This window comes from Symsagittifera roscoffensis, chromosome 1 (genome assembly GCF_963678635.1).
Source record: "Symsagittifera roscoffensis chromosome 1, txSymRosc1.1, whole genome shotgun sequence".
In the NCBI taxonomy this organism is placed as follows: domain Eukaryota; kingdom Metazoa; phylum Xenacoelomorpha; order Acoela; family Convolutidae; genus Symsagittifera; species Symsagittifera roscoffensis.
This window is the reverse complement of record NC_087062.1, coordinates 58,611,779-58,626,004: the sequence shown is the minus strand read 5'-3', so window position 1 is coordinate 58,626,004 and position 14,226 is coordinate 58,611,779. Positions and strand designations below refer to the sequence as shown.

Sequence of the window (14,226 nt, the reverse complement as noted above, 5' to 3'; positions counted from 1 at the left end):
CTACTATTGTTTCCGCATTTCGTTTTGTTGAGCTCAACTGGCCTTTTAGATGCAAATTGGACGATTCAAAAAATAGGGGCAAAACTTGTGGAGCTTATCATCCCTCCATGTTCGTTAATAAGATTAATATGGCCTCCAGCAGACAGTGGGTCACTTATTGGCACACTGTCTAATCTGTATAGTTCAGTTGCTTTTCATTAGTTCATCAATTTTAGGCCGTTAGAATCTGTTTTCTCGCACATGCATGTTCCACTCTTCAAACAGACAGACGTTGGGGGGAATGGGTTCCATCTTCCTCTTGGTCACACTCTGCTCCTCCTTCCCCCCTGCGCCTCTCTTTACGTTCGTGGTCTCCTCCATTTCCAGAGCCACTCCGCCTGCTCCCCCATTTCCCCCTGCTCCAGGCCCAGCCCGTCCATTAGTTGTCTCTTCAACCACTTCTAAATATCCATCTTTTGGGTACCCGAAAAACATTGTGATTGTCCATGCAGTGCGCAGGTTCTTTTTTTCATGTAGCATATCGTTCTCAGCTTTTTCTATTACCATATCGAATATCGCTATTTCTTATTTTTGTTCAATTGGCTGGCTATTCACCATATTGTTTGACACTTAATCAAGTTTTGGGAAGTTCGAATCTAGTTAAATGACCATTTATAGCCATATCAATTATTACATCCTGAAATTGCGTACGAGCATAAGTGGGTGGTGAGTTGGGTGGTTTCTCTGTGGATGAGGTCACCTGGCTGATTCCGTCCATGAAACTCAACCCACTGTCCCTCTTTCCCTTCCTCCTCTTGGTCTTGACCACTGTCCTGCTGGACATTCCAACCACACCATCCCCATCATCATCATCTTCCTCCTCTATTTCTTCCTCGTAGATCACTTCGTCATACTGCGTTGTTCTGATAAAAAACATCCAAATTAAATGTAGTAGCGTTTTTTATTACCTTATTGATGACTACGTTTGAGAAAATTTTGGATACAAAACAGGATGAAATTTTTCTGCAAGCGCTTTTTCACAAATTGCGCTGTGGCCTCCTCATTTTTTAAAAAACAGCCATTAATGAATCAATAATAATTCAGTCACATTGGTTGTCTTGTTTTCTTAGAAAGTATCTTTTATGTAATATCTTCACTGACTGAGTAGCAGTAGGTATATGATGGTGATCCTCCAGAAATTGAAGTTTATTTTAATACATGGGAAGTCTATTCCCTATCTTAATAAATAGAGTGATTAAAGTCGGATTGAAGTTCTTGATTTATCAAATTGATTCAACATGGTTACTTGAACATGGAGGTGGGATTGGGTGGCTGGACTGGGCGTGAGCAGGAGAGGATGTAGAAAGGACACCCGAAGTGGCATATCTCTGGCCACCAGTCGTACCTCCTCACACACCCCCACAGGTACCAGAACAGTCCAGGGCGCACACAGCACAGCCACAAGATCACCAGGTCTACAAACCAATGCACAAACTCATTCATTTTTTCGTGTTATGCAATGATCACTAAAGTAAGCATGATAGGTTCAAGCAAAATACGTAAAATCAAAATCAATTTCCTTGTCAATCTGTTTGTCTTTTTTACAGCTTTACTTCGAATTGAGTGACGTTTTCCTGCGTTGGATGATTTTTTAAAATATAAAACTGAGATATCGATCATTATGGTAATGCTATGGATTTCAGTCGCTTGTTTGTTCATTTTTTTTCCATTTAATTGCAAATGAAAGTTTTTTCGTAAAAGTTACTGATGCTTTTCACTTAGTTTTGGCAACATAAGTATTTCTTGATGACGCATTTCTTGATCTTCTACCACTTTGTCTATCTATCTCCTATGTAATATCTTCACTGACTGAGTAGCAGTAGATATATGATGGTGATCCTCCAGAACCAGTCCAGACTGAAGATGTTCCTGGGAGCTGGCTTCGTGCACCAGGGCTTCAACTCCGGCTGTCGGTCTGTTTCGTCTGGACAATGGGCCACGTTGAACTCATCGCACAGCAACACCTGCAGTTCAATATATCAACACATAAAAAACATCAAGTTAAATCCCATCTTTTTGTTTTTTTTCCAGTTTTGACTCGGTCTTTGTATCCGGTTGCCGAATGGCAGTTCGACAATTTCCCCTGCGCGGCAAAAGTTTTTATGAATCAATATTGACATAATCGTGGGATCGCCATTGTAAGAATTTTGTAATATTAATCACATCAAGCAAATTGAGTTTTGCTAACTTTTGGGATGCAAGACATGTCATCACATCGCATGTCATTGTCCGTGCAGTTCCCCGGCTCATGCCTGTAAAACAAAAAATGATCACTGGATAATCCGTTAACTACAAACTATAACAGAATTGCTCCCATAAGCACCGCCTATTGCTAGTTGTTTATGGGACGTTGCATTTTAAGAATGTTTTGAAATGCGTGGTAATAACTAGTCTGGAGTAATGGGTCGTGGGCATCTCAATTTTCAAAAATTTACCTGTTCCACAAGAATCTTTAATGTAAACATTTATGCGCAAAACTGAAAAGGGTTAGTTTTACCAGTTTGATATGTCAATTCTGAAGTCGCCTACACTGGTTGTTCCATCGTTTCTGGGTCCAGGTAGATTGGCCACCATAGTCAGGTACTTTCCAGTGGAGAAAAAGGCGCTCGGGTTTGGGAAGTCAGTGCCACAGAAGCGGAACATCTTCGGAGCCAGGATGCTGGATCCATCGTATACGTCCAGGTACGCAGGGTAAGTATCACAGTCGATGCCCTCTATTGAGAATAGTTTATGATTACAAGATGCAAAGTTTTTGCTTTATTATACATCAAAAATGTAAAGCTTTGAAAATTGGAACAATGATTAACATATTCTATCATCTCTCCAGGTACGAATGACTGTTTCTCTTGGAGCAGGGGAAACGTGACTTTTAAAAGTTGTGCAGGAATCAACCGTTTCGTAAACCTAGTCTAATTTGCTTTAAAATTGATATCCGAGCGGCAAAATTGCCCATTAATTCCCCAAATTTCAAAAAAAAAGCAAAGTGTCAAATTGGTTTCTCTTCATTTTTGGGGGGTGTTTGTCCCAACCATCCCTCAATCCCGGTTGGAGAGTAGAGAGTGAAGTTACGGTTTTCCCAGTCGGCCTTGAGGATAGTAGTGTGAGTCATCTCGAAGATGGGCAGTCGGAACTGGACGAAGATGCGGTAGTCGTCGGCAGCTGTGATGAAGGCGGTCACCTGACTCACCTGTCTCGGGTAGTCGATGCTGTTGGCCTGGTTGTGAGAATAGAGATACACTGCGTGGTTGCCCAGTTCTATCTACACTCATTCATACGATCACGTATTCATATAAACAAAGGAGCCGAATACAATTTATGCTCTGACTGGGTAGATAAAAACACTAAATATAATAAAAATATTTTGAAGGCGCTATTGCCTAAAAACACTATTGCCTAAGCCCAAGCCCTTTTTAAATGCACATTTTCCTATCAACCAAATTTACTTTTTATAGTCAAGGATAAAAGTCTCAAACATAAGTAAACAAAATACTGAGGATCGAACCAGCGGCGGACATAGAATTTTCTCAAGGGGTGAACAAATTTGTGAATTTCCGAACAAATTTTGAAAGTTTTGTCGAACTCAATTGATTGTCCGAGTTCTTCTAGTCTAGAGACCCTATTTTGAGAATAAGCTCTTGAATATTTTTTTGGTAGAAAACCACATGCCCACCACCACCTAAATCCACCCATGGACCGAATAGTATGCATGGAAGTGCAGGCTTCCGTAGTGTCGGCTTTCAAGGAAATACAGACTTCTATATAGAAAAACTAATAAAAATTGATTTTGTTAAGTTTTCCCGGTTAATAGTTCTAATTGAAATGCGAACTAAAACGCTGACCGAGATGGTGTTGCCATCGCCAAAGAAGTTCCGTTTGTAGATGATCCACTCGCTCTCCACTATTTGCCCCTTGACCCCCACCTCATACATCCAGGGTTTGGATCCAGTCATGGTTAGGGCAAAAACAAACAGAAACTTCCGAGCGTGTGTATCCATTATAGATGTGCGGCTAAAGGTATACTTTAATCTAGAACTGAATGTGAAAGTGGAAAAAATTAATTAAAAAACTACAAACAAGAAAGAAGGAGAGTTTGTTTTTAAGCAAAAAAACGTAGAATTTGATCCAAAACAAATGTTTCCACAAATATAGATCAATGCTGTTTTGGTTTACTTCCAAAAAATGTGAAAAAGGCTGTTGTCAACTGATCGATACCTTTCATCCAATAAAAAGAGCATCAATCATGCGAATTTTGAAAGCAAAATGAAAACAGCAGACTTTTTTTTCAAGAAAAGCGTACTAAATAGTGTTACGTAAAGTTAGTAAACCGCCAAGTAGTACATATTTCCAGCCAATTTCTTGTAGACTAGGATTTTGCGAGCAGGTATAAAAAAAATTGAAAATATTTCAAAATCGACTAAACTGTTTTTCCGACAATCTCTGGTGAAAATAAAGCACTTAAAAGCCCTACTCAGGAGGCAAAAATTTGGGCGAAACTAGAATTTTCTCGAGGGGGACGGATTTACAAAAAAAAATCGAACATTTTGTCGACTTTTTTTTAAGTCGACCAAATTGATTTTCTGAACTCTCCCCAACCACTATCAAGACTCCATTTTGACCACAATTTGTGCGCCGAAGTCAAAATTAAAAAAAAACAAGCCAAGAAAGGCGTTTTGAGGTTCTTTTGGAAAATGTTGACCAAAAAATCGCGTTTTTTCGGCGCACGCTCCCCTGTCAAAATTAGTATTTTATAAAAAAATTTCAGGGCCAATCAGCCAAAAATGGAAATATCAAAATAGTACAAAGGGGGGACCCTTTGAGTCGACTGGGGATCGAAGCCCTGAGAAGAAGCCGTCCGCCCGTAAGCCCGCCGCCCCACCCACCAAAATCCGCTGGTGCAAAAACACTTCAAAAATAACACTTAATGCACACTAAACAAAATAATTACGAAAGAGTGGATTGCGCTCATAGATCTGTTTTTTTTTCTAAATCTTTTTTGTTTTATATTGACTTATTAATCCATGAGCTAATTACAAATAAATTATGGGAGTTATACTCCATGCAAAATCTACTTTTGTCATTGTGCAAGACAAATGCAAGACTAACGAAAGTGAAAGAAATTTAGAAGTTACAGGTGCCGCAAATAAATTTCAGATGAGTTCGAGTAATATATCAATCGTTTCAGTCGTCATTAAAGCTGCACTTAGCTTTTTTTAATATTTCAGGTCTCAAAAAAGAACATCTCAAACTTTTATGTTCGTAAAGCAAACTTTTAGGGAGCAAAGCAATTTGGAGTGAAACTCAGGGGGCGGACGGATCTAAAATTTTCTCAAACCGTAAAAAATTCAAACAATGCAACCTCATTTCGTCATTTCGAACGTAGCGTAATTTAACATGTTAAAATACACTACGTTCGGAACGACGAAATGAGGTCGCATGAGGCCGAACGACAAAATGAGGTGACATCAAAGTGCCTTACGAAAATATCTTAGAGTTGGCCGATCAAAAAAATTGATGTTTCGTAAAGCTGAGACAAAAGGGGCCGAACATTGGAAAAACATTTTTGAGGAAAATTGACGAGATAAAAAAATTTAAAACAATTTTTTTTTTTTCAATAATTTTCTGCAAAATAATTCGATCTTTTTGAAGTTTTTGTTTTGGTTCCCAAAATAAAGCCAAAAAACTCCAAAAACTAGTTTTACTTGCTTAAAACTAAGTTTTAAGGTCTTAAAAACTAAGTTTTTAAGTCATAGTTCAATTGTACGCCTGCTCGCTTGCATTATTCGCTCGAGTTAATACAAAAAATTTAAAATTTCAAACCAGTTTTTCCCGACAGTGGGAATTTTTTTGAAATTTTTTAATGTGGTTCGAATCACGACTGAAAGAGCTTCAATATGATCTATCACCAAATCCAGTCCAATCATTATTTGTAGTACGTGATTTTAGTACGTGGAACACAAAAAGCAAAAAAAAAACACATCCGAATACAAAGTTCCTCTTCAATTTTCGGTATTTGTTTTTCTAAACAGTTTTTGTTCCAATCATTGAAAATGGGGAGGAATTTTTGTTCGGTTGTGTTTTCATTTTTTACTTTTTGTTTCCCACGCAAAATCAGCTACCAGAAATAATCATCAGACTGGTATACCATGTTAAGCTAATTCAGTCGTGAATAGAACAATATTAAAAAATCTTTTTTTTCTAGTGTCGAGAAAAATCGGTTTGAAATTTTTGTTTTATTTTTAAATTCGAGCGAAAAAAAAGCTAGCAAAAAATTATTTTAAAGGTTTAAAAGCTTACAATAGCTGAATTTAGGCCGTAACAACTTAGTTTTTTTCAAGGAAACTTTCAAAATTCAAAAAAATGCAAAAATTTTGAACTTTCTTTTGATTTTTTTATTTGTCTAGTCAATTTCCTCCAAAAATTGTTTTCCAACTATGCCTAAGCTCTAGTTTTTCGTTAAGATCATTTGATCACATCACGCCGAAAAAACTACCAGAATTTGAGAAGAAATTTTTGTTGTATTTTTAGGACGATGGTCGGAACAGTCTGTGATACTTGCACAGTAACCAGCTATCTATGTTACCAAGGATATGGTAACAGGGATAGCTGGTTACCGATGAGATCAAATTTCTTGGCGTCTCCGGCACACTTATCCTGGAGGTAACGAAGACGCCTCGGGCGGCAAAAGTCCAGGATCTGCCCAGGGCATGCTTCATCTTTCAAACAAGAAATAGTCTGTTTCAAGTAAATGTTTCATCTTATTGTTTGTCTGTCTATGTTTTTGTCGGTTTAGTTGCCACATCTATACAACACGTTTTCTTTACCGTAAGCTATTTTCATTGTAGTTGCTTTTGGTATTTTCTTTAATGCTGCATTTTGTAATTGTACTAGCATTGACTTTCTGTTTCCTTTTTTTTTGTTCCACATAGAAATTTATACAGAATGTTGCTACCCCAGTCTTAAAAATTTCCTAGAGATTTTTTTCTTCAAATTATTGTCTTTATTACCGTTGTTTACAAAATCGGTAGCAGAAACTTTGTCAAGTTGGGTCAAAATTTACGCAAAATCATAGCTTTTTAGTATTTGAGTCTTTAGTTGATTAATTAACACAAAGTATTTCGTCTCAGTTAGGACAAAATAGTGTTTGATTATTGGTCTAAAGATGATCTTGGAAACATTAATTTCGATGATTCAGGTAAAATTGTTATTTTTTTGGGAAAATTTTAATTATTTTGTCATAGTTAAGTTTTACTACCAGACGTTTAATCTGTTTCGTCTACCAAATTTCTTGCCTTATTTATTCAAAAAATACGAAAACTAGTTTTCGTCTAAGTATTAGAGGTTTTAGCGTGTAATATGACTAGAAAACTACATAAACGACTGGAAAATTTGTGAGTTAGGCATAATCGACAATATTTGTCTCCAAAACATGTAAAAACAATTTAATTTTTGCCTAATTTGAACAGCAGTTTTGAAGTTTTTTAGAAATTATTTTTTGGCATTGAAGCGCCGAATGAAACTTCCTGAAATATTATTCGTTGTTAATAAGAACTCTTAGCCTAAATGCCTAAACAATATTAATTTTTATATTAGCTAACTTTCCTCGATCGCTTTGCTCCCTTCTAATTGACAAAATTTAAAGACAATTTTCTCAACACAGACAAAAATTTGATTTTTTTTGATTGTTGATCGGATCACGACTAAAAAAATTTGATTGTTTACATCACTCAACACATTCCGATGATTATTTGTGGCACCTGATTTTGCATGGAAAACAACAAAAAGAAAAAAGTGAAACAGATCCGCAAGCAAAACTCCTCGCCAACAAAAAACAAAAAGCCTTTTATGGAAAAAAAATTTAAAAAAAAACTCCAATAAGAAACCCAAATTAACCGAAAAAATTGAGCTAGTCATGCTATGGAATGCCAGAAAGATTATCAAGTTCACTGCGTCGTGGCAATCTGCAACTAATTCAATTTCACTCCTATGTGACATTCTCATTTTCCATATAATCTTGCTAGTCGGCAATGTTGTTCACCAAAATTTCTCGAACGGAGACCAGTTCCACACACATGCCCTTCTTCACTATGATGAACAACCTTGCCGACTAGCAAGGTTATATGGAAAGTTGAGAATGTCACGTAGGAGTGAAATTGAATTAGTTGCATGTTGCCGCGACGCAGTGAACCTGAAAATCGCCCTCACATTCCATAGCATGACTAGCTCGATTGAATCACTGGAACATCTCGAGAGGACGCACGAGCTTTTGACAGCCTTCAGTGTGGAAGTAGTCCCTGGAACATTACAGACGGAATAAAAAATCGTGGGCTGGAAAGAAGCTCTCGAAAAAGAAATGATATTGAAGTAGAGCGAGGGGTATCACAAACCCGCTGGCTCAAAATACTTGATGAGATCCAGTTCGGCACAATATTGCAAACCATATAAAGATCTTATGAATTCTTAACGAAAGTTCTTTGGGCGGAACTGGAGAGATCTAGAGACGAGTTAAAATTTATAGTAGAGGAAAACTTCACGTGAAAGAACGTGACCTACAGACGAAGAAAACGAGCGGAACACTTGCAAACTTGCCCAGAGACTTTTAACGACCATTAGCCTCCTTTTAGCCGCTGTAATGCCCTAAACACATCTGATTTAACTCAATAGCTGATTTGTTATCTCAGAGCATGAGTAGATAGGGGCGAGGAAAGGGTCAATCCATCTCTGATAGAATTATTATATAGCGGTTACTAAAAACATACATAATTATGGTTTTCTAGCCGTGTTTCAAAAAGAAATCACGTTGTCTGGAGATCCGAGGCCCAGCTTTGTGGTGATTTTTGTATGTAAACGAAAACTGGTCAACAGTCGCTCGGCTGACGGCCTTAAATGGTAAAATAGTACTTAGCCCTTAACAGGCCAGAAAAACAACTGGTTAGGTCAAAACGGTTAAAACAAATAGGATAAATGTAACTGGCGTCAGCCAGTCGTCAATATAAACATTTTTCTATGCTCCGTCACTGTGTATTGTCAGAGCGAATATTACATTTTAGTTTACGAAGTCTTTATCATCGCGACAATTTCCTGTTCAATTACATCGTCGTGACGAATCTAAATTTTTTAATGGTGAAAGAAATATGGTTAAATGACTCTATTTTCAATGGAGAAAATTTTTCTCTCAAATTGCACACTGTACAGGTCTGAACGAAAATTTTTATCTCTCCTTCGGTACACATGCTCAAGTTCTTTTAGAGTTTATTTGGAAAAACCTCAATGCTAGGACTAGCAGCACCCTGAAATTCCAAAGCTATTTGTTTGTGCCATTCCCCCGGATTGGCACTTTCGAACCAGCCGATGCACGTGAAAAAAGACATTAAAAGCGTTGACAGTGAATTTGTGATGAAAAAGAGGCTCAGATTGTTCTGCAAGAAATGCAAGAAGAGGCCATTTTGACTGAAAAATGGATGAAAAACACATTAACCGGGTTACAAGACGAAATTCAGTCGGAAATTTAGAGTGAAAATTGGAAGAAGAACGAAGCTTCTTATCGTGAGAACAGGAAACGAAAAAATGTTTATTGGGAGAAAATCATACAGACGGTAGGTCCAGTGGGACATTCGGATGGATCTGAACCATCCCGTGTCACGAAATTGAAGAGATAACGACGTTATCTCCGGAAAGAATGGAATTAGAGGCCCGTGCCCAGTGACTGTGAGAGACTTCAAAAACTCATTTCAGCTGCTGTTATGCCATGAACGTATTTAATTTACTCCAAAACTGGTTAGCATTCCAGAGCATGAGTAGTTAGAGTAGAGGGAAAAGTCAATCGATCTCCAATGGATTTAGTAAACCACTGTCACTATAAACCTAATAAATAATGGCTTCATCGCCGAGTTTTTAGTAGTAATCACGTTGTCGTGGGATCCGAAGCCAAGTTATATGGTTATTTTCGCGTGTAAAGGAAAGCTGATCACAAGTCGTTTGACTGATGGCCTAAACTTGGTAATTTTTTATTTAACCCTAAACAGACCAGAAAACGAACTTTGCGATCTTCAGCCTTGGTCGCGGTCATTCCATGGTTACAAACAAAACCCGAGCTCATTAAACTAGGGGCTACCGAGCCAATTACCGACAGCCCATTGGTTGAGCGTCAAACCGTCTGCTCGCTTCTGTGCCGTCGCTACAAAACAAGGCAAGTGAGTGGAGGCGAAAATTTGCTTCATGAGGGCATTTAAATTATGATGCCTTGTGGATCTCCCTGTCATTTTCAGACAAGAGAAACGATGCTTATTGAGCACTTAATAGGACCCAATTAATTTCGAAGAACTTTTAAGAATCGAGAACGTAGTTGAAAATTTTTAGTATAATTTTTGCTATTGGATTTTCCAATAACTTTTGACTGGGCGAAATCATGAAGGTCAAGAGCTGTAACTTGCTCTGACCATTTCAATGGCTTGATTTTTTTTCAGCAAATTTCAATGGCGGTTTTATAAATTCACACACATTTTTGTCAAATGTTTCAGTTTTCTTTAAAAAGTAGTCAGGTTTTTCATGCTGTTGGAATGAAAAGAAAAGATATCAAGCTGGAGTTTTGAATTTTTATGATGATGCTTTTTCAATGTCGCCCAGAATAGGTCAAGATGATTTTTTTTTCAAGTTCAAAAAAAATTCGGTCTCTAAAAGAAAGACAAACTGCGCTCTCCAATTAAGGGAAATGGTACGAAAGGATGAAAAGTGCATTTGAATTATTTATTAATTGAGTGTTCTCGAATGCGATAGTTGTATGTATCTAAATAGTATTGTTAATTTGAGATTCTGGAAATTGAAAGAAGCTTAAAGCGATGAATTTTTGCCCAGAATTTCGAAAAGTAAATATTTTTTTTGCTCGTTCATTGACACATAACTATCTGTCGGCTATGTGTTTATTTTGTTAGTTTCATCGTGAATTTTGTAGGGTGTTATTGCGAACGAAAACTGCAGAGGCATCAGGTGGAGAATTAACGACGTAACATTGCACACGGATGCCATCCACAGAGGAGGTGGTCAGATCATTCCCACAGCCAGGAGGGTGCTCTATGCATCGCAGATGATGGCAGAGCCCAGATTTCTGGAGCCAGTGTACCTGGTTGAGATCCAGTGCCCAGGAGAGGTTTTGTCTGGAGTGAGCAGTGCCATGAATGCCAGGAGGGGAAATATCTTCGAGCAGAGAGCAGAATCCCATCACAGGCACACCACAGTACAAAGTCAAGGCCCATCTGCCTGTGTTGGAATCATTCGGTAATTTGAAAGCAGGCTTTAACAGTCGATTAAGAGGCTCTTCTTCCGTTTCCCCAACCTCACATAAGCATCGACTTCATGGTTTAACGAGTGGTTTTACACTGAGCATGAAGACCAAATATGTTTGTCATGGCCTAATTAGTCCGTATGCCAATTTTTATTTAAAAATCCAATAATGTGAAAAGAAAAATTGCTCTAAAAACTCGCAGTTGGGGGGGGGGGGGGAAGAAAGAGCCGTCGATGAACGTACTTCATACTCTTATTTAGGTCTGAAGAATAATTTTTTCAGGAAAAGTCTTTATTTGTCTATGCTTAATTTCGCGGATTGACAGCAAAAACGAAAAACGCTTCGAAAGGGAATTTAATTTTCAGATTTCCCAGCGATAAGTTTTTTTTCCTTTTGATCCAGTTTTCTCAAATTAGGTCATTTTTATCGAAAAAGTAGCAATGGTAACTTGTTAAACAAACTTTATAGCTTTAAGGGCATCTATTTGTTCTTTGAAATTTGGTAGTTGCACCTTTATGAAAAAAAAGTTGTATTTCTGTTTGCTTGCGTTCATTAATTTTCTTGAACTGTTTGTTGGTTATGATCTTGTTTTCTGATCTTAAGGTGCGTGGTATTATTCTTAAGTATTTTTGTACTATTGCCCACAAAGTACAACTCTAATGCTATCAAAAATATTGTATTTAAAAATGTTGCAGACTAAAGAGCGTTTGAATGAATTTTTTCATTGATAAAACACAATGTCTCTCATGTAGGATGCACTGGATATTTACGGAAAGCGACGGGCGGACAAGCGTTCCTTCAGTGTGTATTTGACCACTGGCAGGTGATGAACTACGATCCTCTTGCGGTGCATCCCCAAGACATGAAGGACCCGGCCAAGGTCAAACAGTTCTACGATAACAACCAGGCCTACAAAATCATGATGAAGATCAGGAAGCGAAGGGGCTTGAATGAGGAACAACCGAAGTTGGATGACTACTTCGACAGGATGTGATGTGGTGTGGGGGGGCTAACAGAGAACAAGAGCGGGCCAACATCAGTATGAACTGTATAATGAAATTGTGACGTCAGTTGACAGTTGTTCGTATTAGGTAACCTGATAAATGGACCTCCTCCGAATCTGAACTGGTGATTGTTGAAGGTGCTACTCATATTTTGGTTTGAAGGCTTGAATTTGCGATACTTTCATTTTAATTTACAACATCACAACGAAGCTTAATTTAAGTATTCGGACGCAATCGTTTTGAGCTAAGCAATGTTCGATAAAAAACAAAGTAAATTGATTAGTAGTTGCACAAGCGACTCCATAATCACGATCTTTTCACGATATAAAAAGTATTCTGTAGAACAAAAGCAGTCATGATGCAAAATTCTGATAACTAATTCATTTTTTAAGCTTGATTTTGAACAATAAATTGCAATATGCAGGGTTAACATGATTTAGAAAACAAATATTTCTTCGTATTTTTAAATTGAAAGATGTGAAATGGAATAAAATAATTTTCTCGAAAGTGTTGTCATTGACTGATGTAAAAAATTGATCAAAACTGTTTTTAGACCCTTGAATCGATCTGCCCCGGAGTCTTTGTGAAATTTTAGTGAGTGGAAATCTATCCAACAAAAACTTGGAAACCAGATCTGAGCATCTTAAAATCTTGCCTTTATCAGATCTTGTCCAGACATGGTGCATGTTTCGTTTGGACATGGACATGTCTGAATCAGGATCGAGGCAGGTATGGATTCTATCACAAAAGCAGATCTGCTCAAGGTCTGATTCAGACTTGGAACATATATGGGTCAGATCTGAACAGGTCTGCACCAGGTCTGACCCATGTGTGCCCCAGGTCTGAATCAGACCTTGAGCAGGTCTGCTTTTGAGATAGAATCCGTACCTGCCTCAGTCCTGATTCAGACAAGTCCATGTCCAAACGAAACATGCACCATGTCTGGACAAGATCTGAAATAGGCAAGATTTTACGATGCTCAGATCTGGTTTCCAAGTTTTTGTAAGGTACGGGTTGTATATGATCCACTCGCTCTCCACTATTTGCCCCTTGACCCTCACCTCATACATCCAGGGTTTGGATCCAGTCATGGTTAGGGCAAAAACAAACAGAAACTTCCGAGCGTGTGTATCCATTATAGATGTGCGGCTAGTGGTATACTTTACTCTAGAACTGAATGTGGAAGTGGAAAAATTTAATTAAAAAATTTACAAAGTAAATAAGGAGAGCTTGTTTTTAAGCAAAAAAACGTGGATTTTGATCCAAAACAAATATTTTCTCAAATTTAGATCAATACTTCAGTGGTTTATTTCCAAAAAAAAATGAGAAAAATGCTGTTGTCCACTGATCGATATCTTTCATCCAATTACAAGAGCATCAACCATGCGGATTTTGAAAGCATATTGAAAACAGCAGAATTCATTTTTCAAGAAAAGGGTACTTAATAGTGATACGTAAAATTAGTAAACAGCCAAGTAATACATTTTTCCAGCCAATTTCTTGTAGACTAGGATTTTTGCGACCAGCTATAAAAAAAAATAGAAAATTTTTCAAAATTGACTAAACTGTTCTTCCGACAATCTTTGGTGAAAATAAAGCACTTAAAAGTCCTACACAGAAGGCAAAAATTCGGGTGAAACTAGAATTTTCTCGAGGGGGACGGATTTACAAAAAAATTGAACATTTTTTCAACATTTTTTTTGGTCGACCAAATTGATTTTCTGAACTCTCCCCAACCACTATCAAGACCCCATTTTGACCACAATTTGTGCGCCGCAGGCAAATTTAAAAAAACAAGCCAAAAAATGCGTTTTGAGGCACTTTTGAGAAATTTTGACCGAAAAATGCTGTTTTTCGGCGCGCGCTCCCCTGTCAAAATTAGTATTTTATAAAAAAGATTTTAGG

General features: G+C 37.6%; 2 protein-coding genes across 2 annotated transcripts; one reads left to right on the top strand and one right to left on the bottom strand.

The window, feature by feature from the left end:
* On the bottom strand, positions 1–4,158 carry LOC134856849 (uncharacterized; the record flags this gene model as incomplete). Its single annotated transcript, XM_063873141.1, is given in 8 exon segments — positions 1–440; positions 691–902; positions 1,286–1,454; positions 1,850–2,003; positions 2,228–2,291; positions 2,537–2,753; positions 3,109–3,298; positions 3,879–4,158. Coding segments are annotated over 8 exon segments (1,383 nt in total). The 5' UTR covers positions 4,035–4,158.
* Positions 4,159–8,170: 4,012 nt separating this feature from the next.
* LOC134838951 (elongation factor 2-like) lies at positions 8,171–12,311 on the top strand. The gene is made up of 3 exons (XM_063854321.1): positions 8,171–8,323; positions 10,988–11,276; positions 12,070–12,311. The coding sequence occupies exons 1-3, from the start codon at positions 8,171–8,173 to the stop codon at positions 12,309–12,311; spliced, it is 684 nt and encodes a 227-aa protein (XP_063710391.1).
* The last annotated feature ends 1,915 nt before the right edge of the window (positions 12,312–14,226 follow it).

Bases quoted from the DNA above. Each gene is read 5' to 3' on its own strand.
- LOC134838951 (XM_063854321.1), top strand. From the start codon at position 8,171: ATGTCACGTAGGAGTGAAATTGAATTAGTTGCATGTTGCCGCGACGCA. The intron at 8,324-10,987 runs GTAGTCCCTGGA...TGAATTTTGTAG, and splicing joins TGACAGCCTTCAGTGTGGAA to GGTGTTATTGCGAACGAAAA. The intron at 11,277-12,069 runs GTCAAGGCCCAT...TCTCTCATGTAG, and splicing joins CAGGCACACCACAGTACAAA to GATGCACTGGATATTTACGG.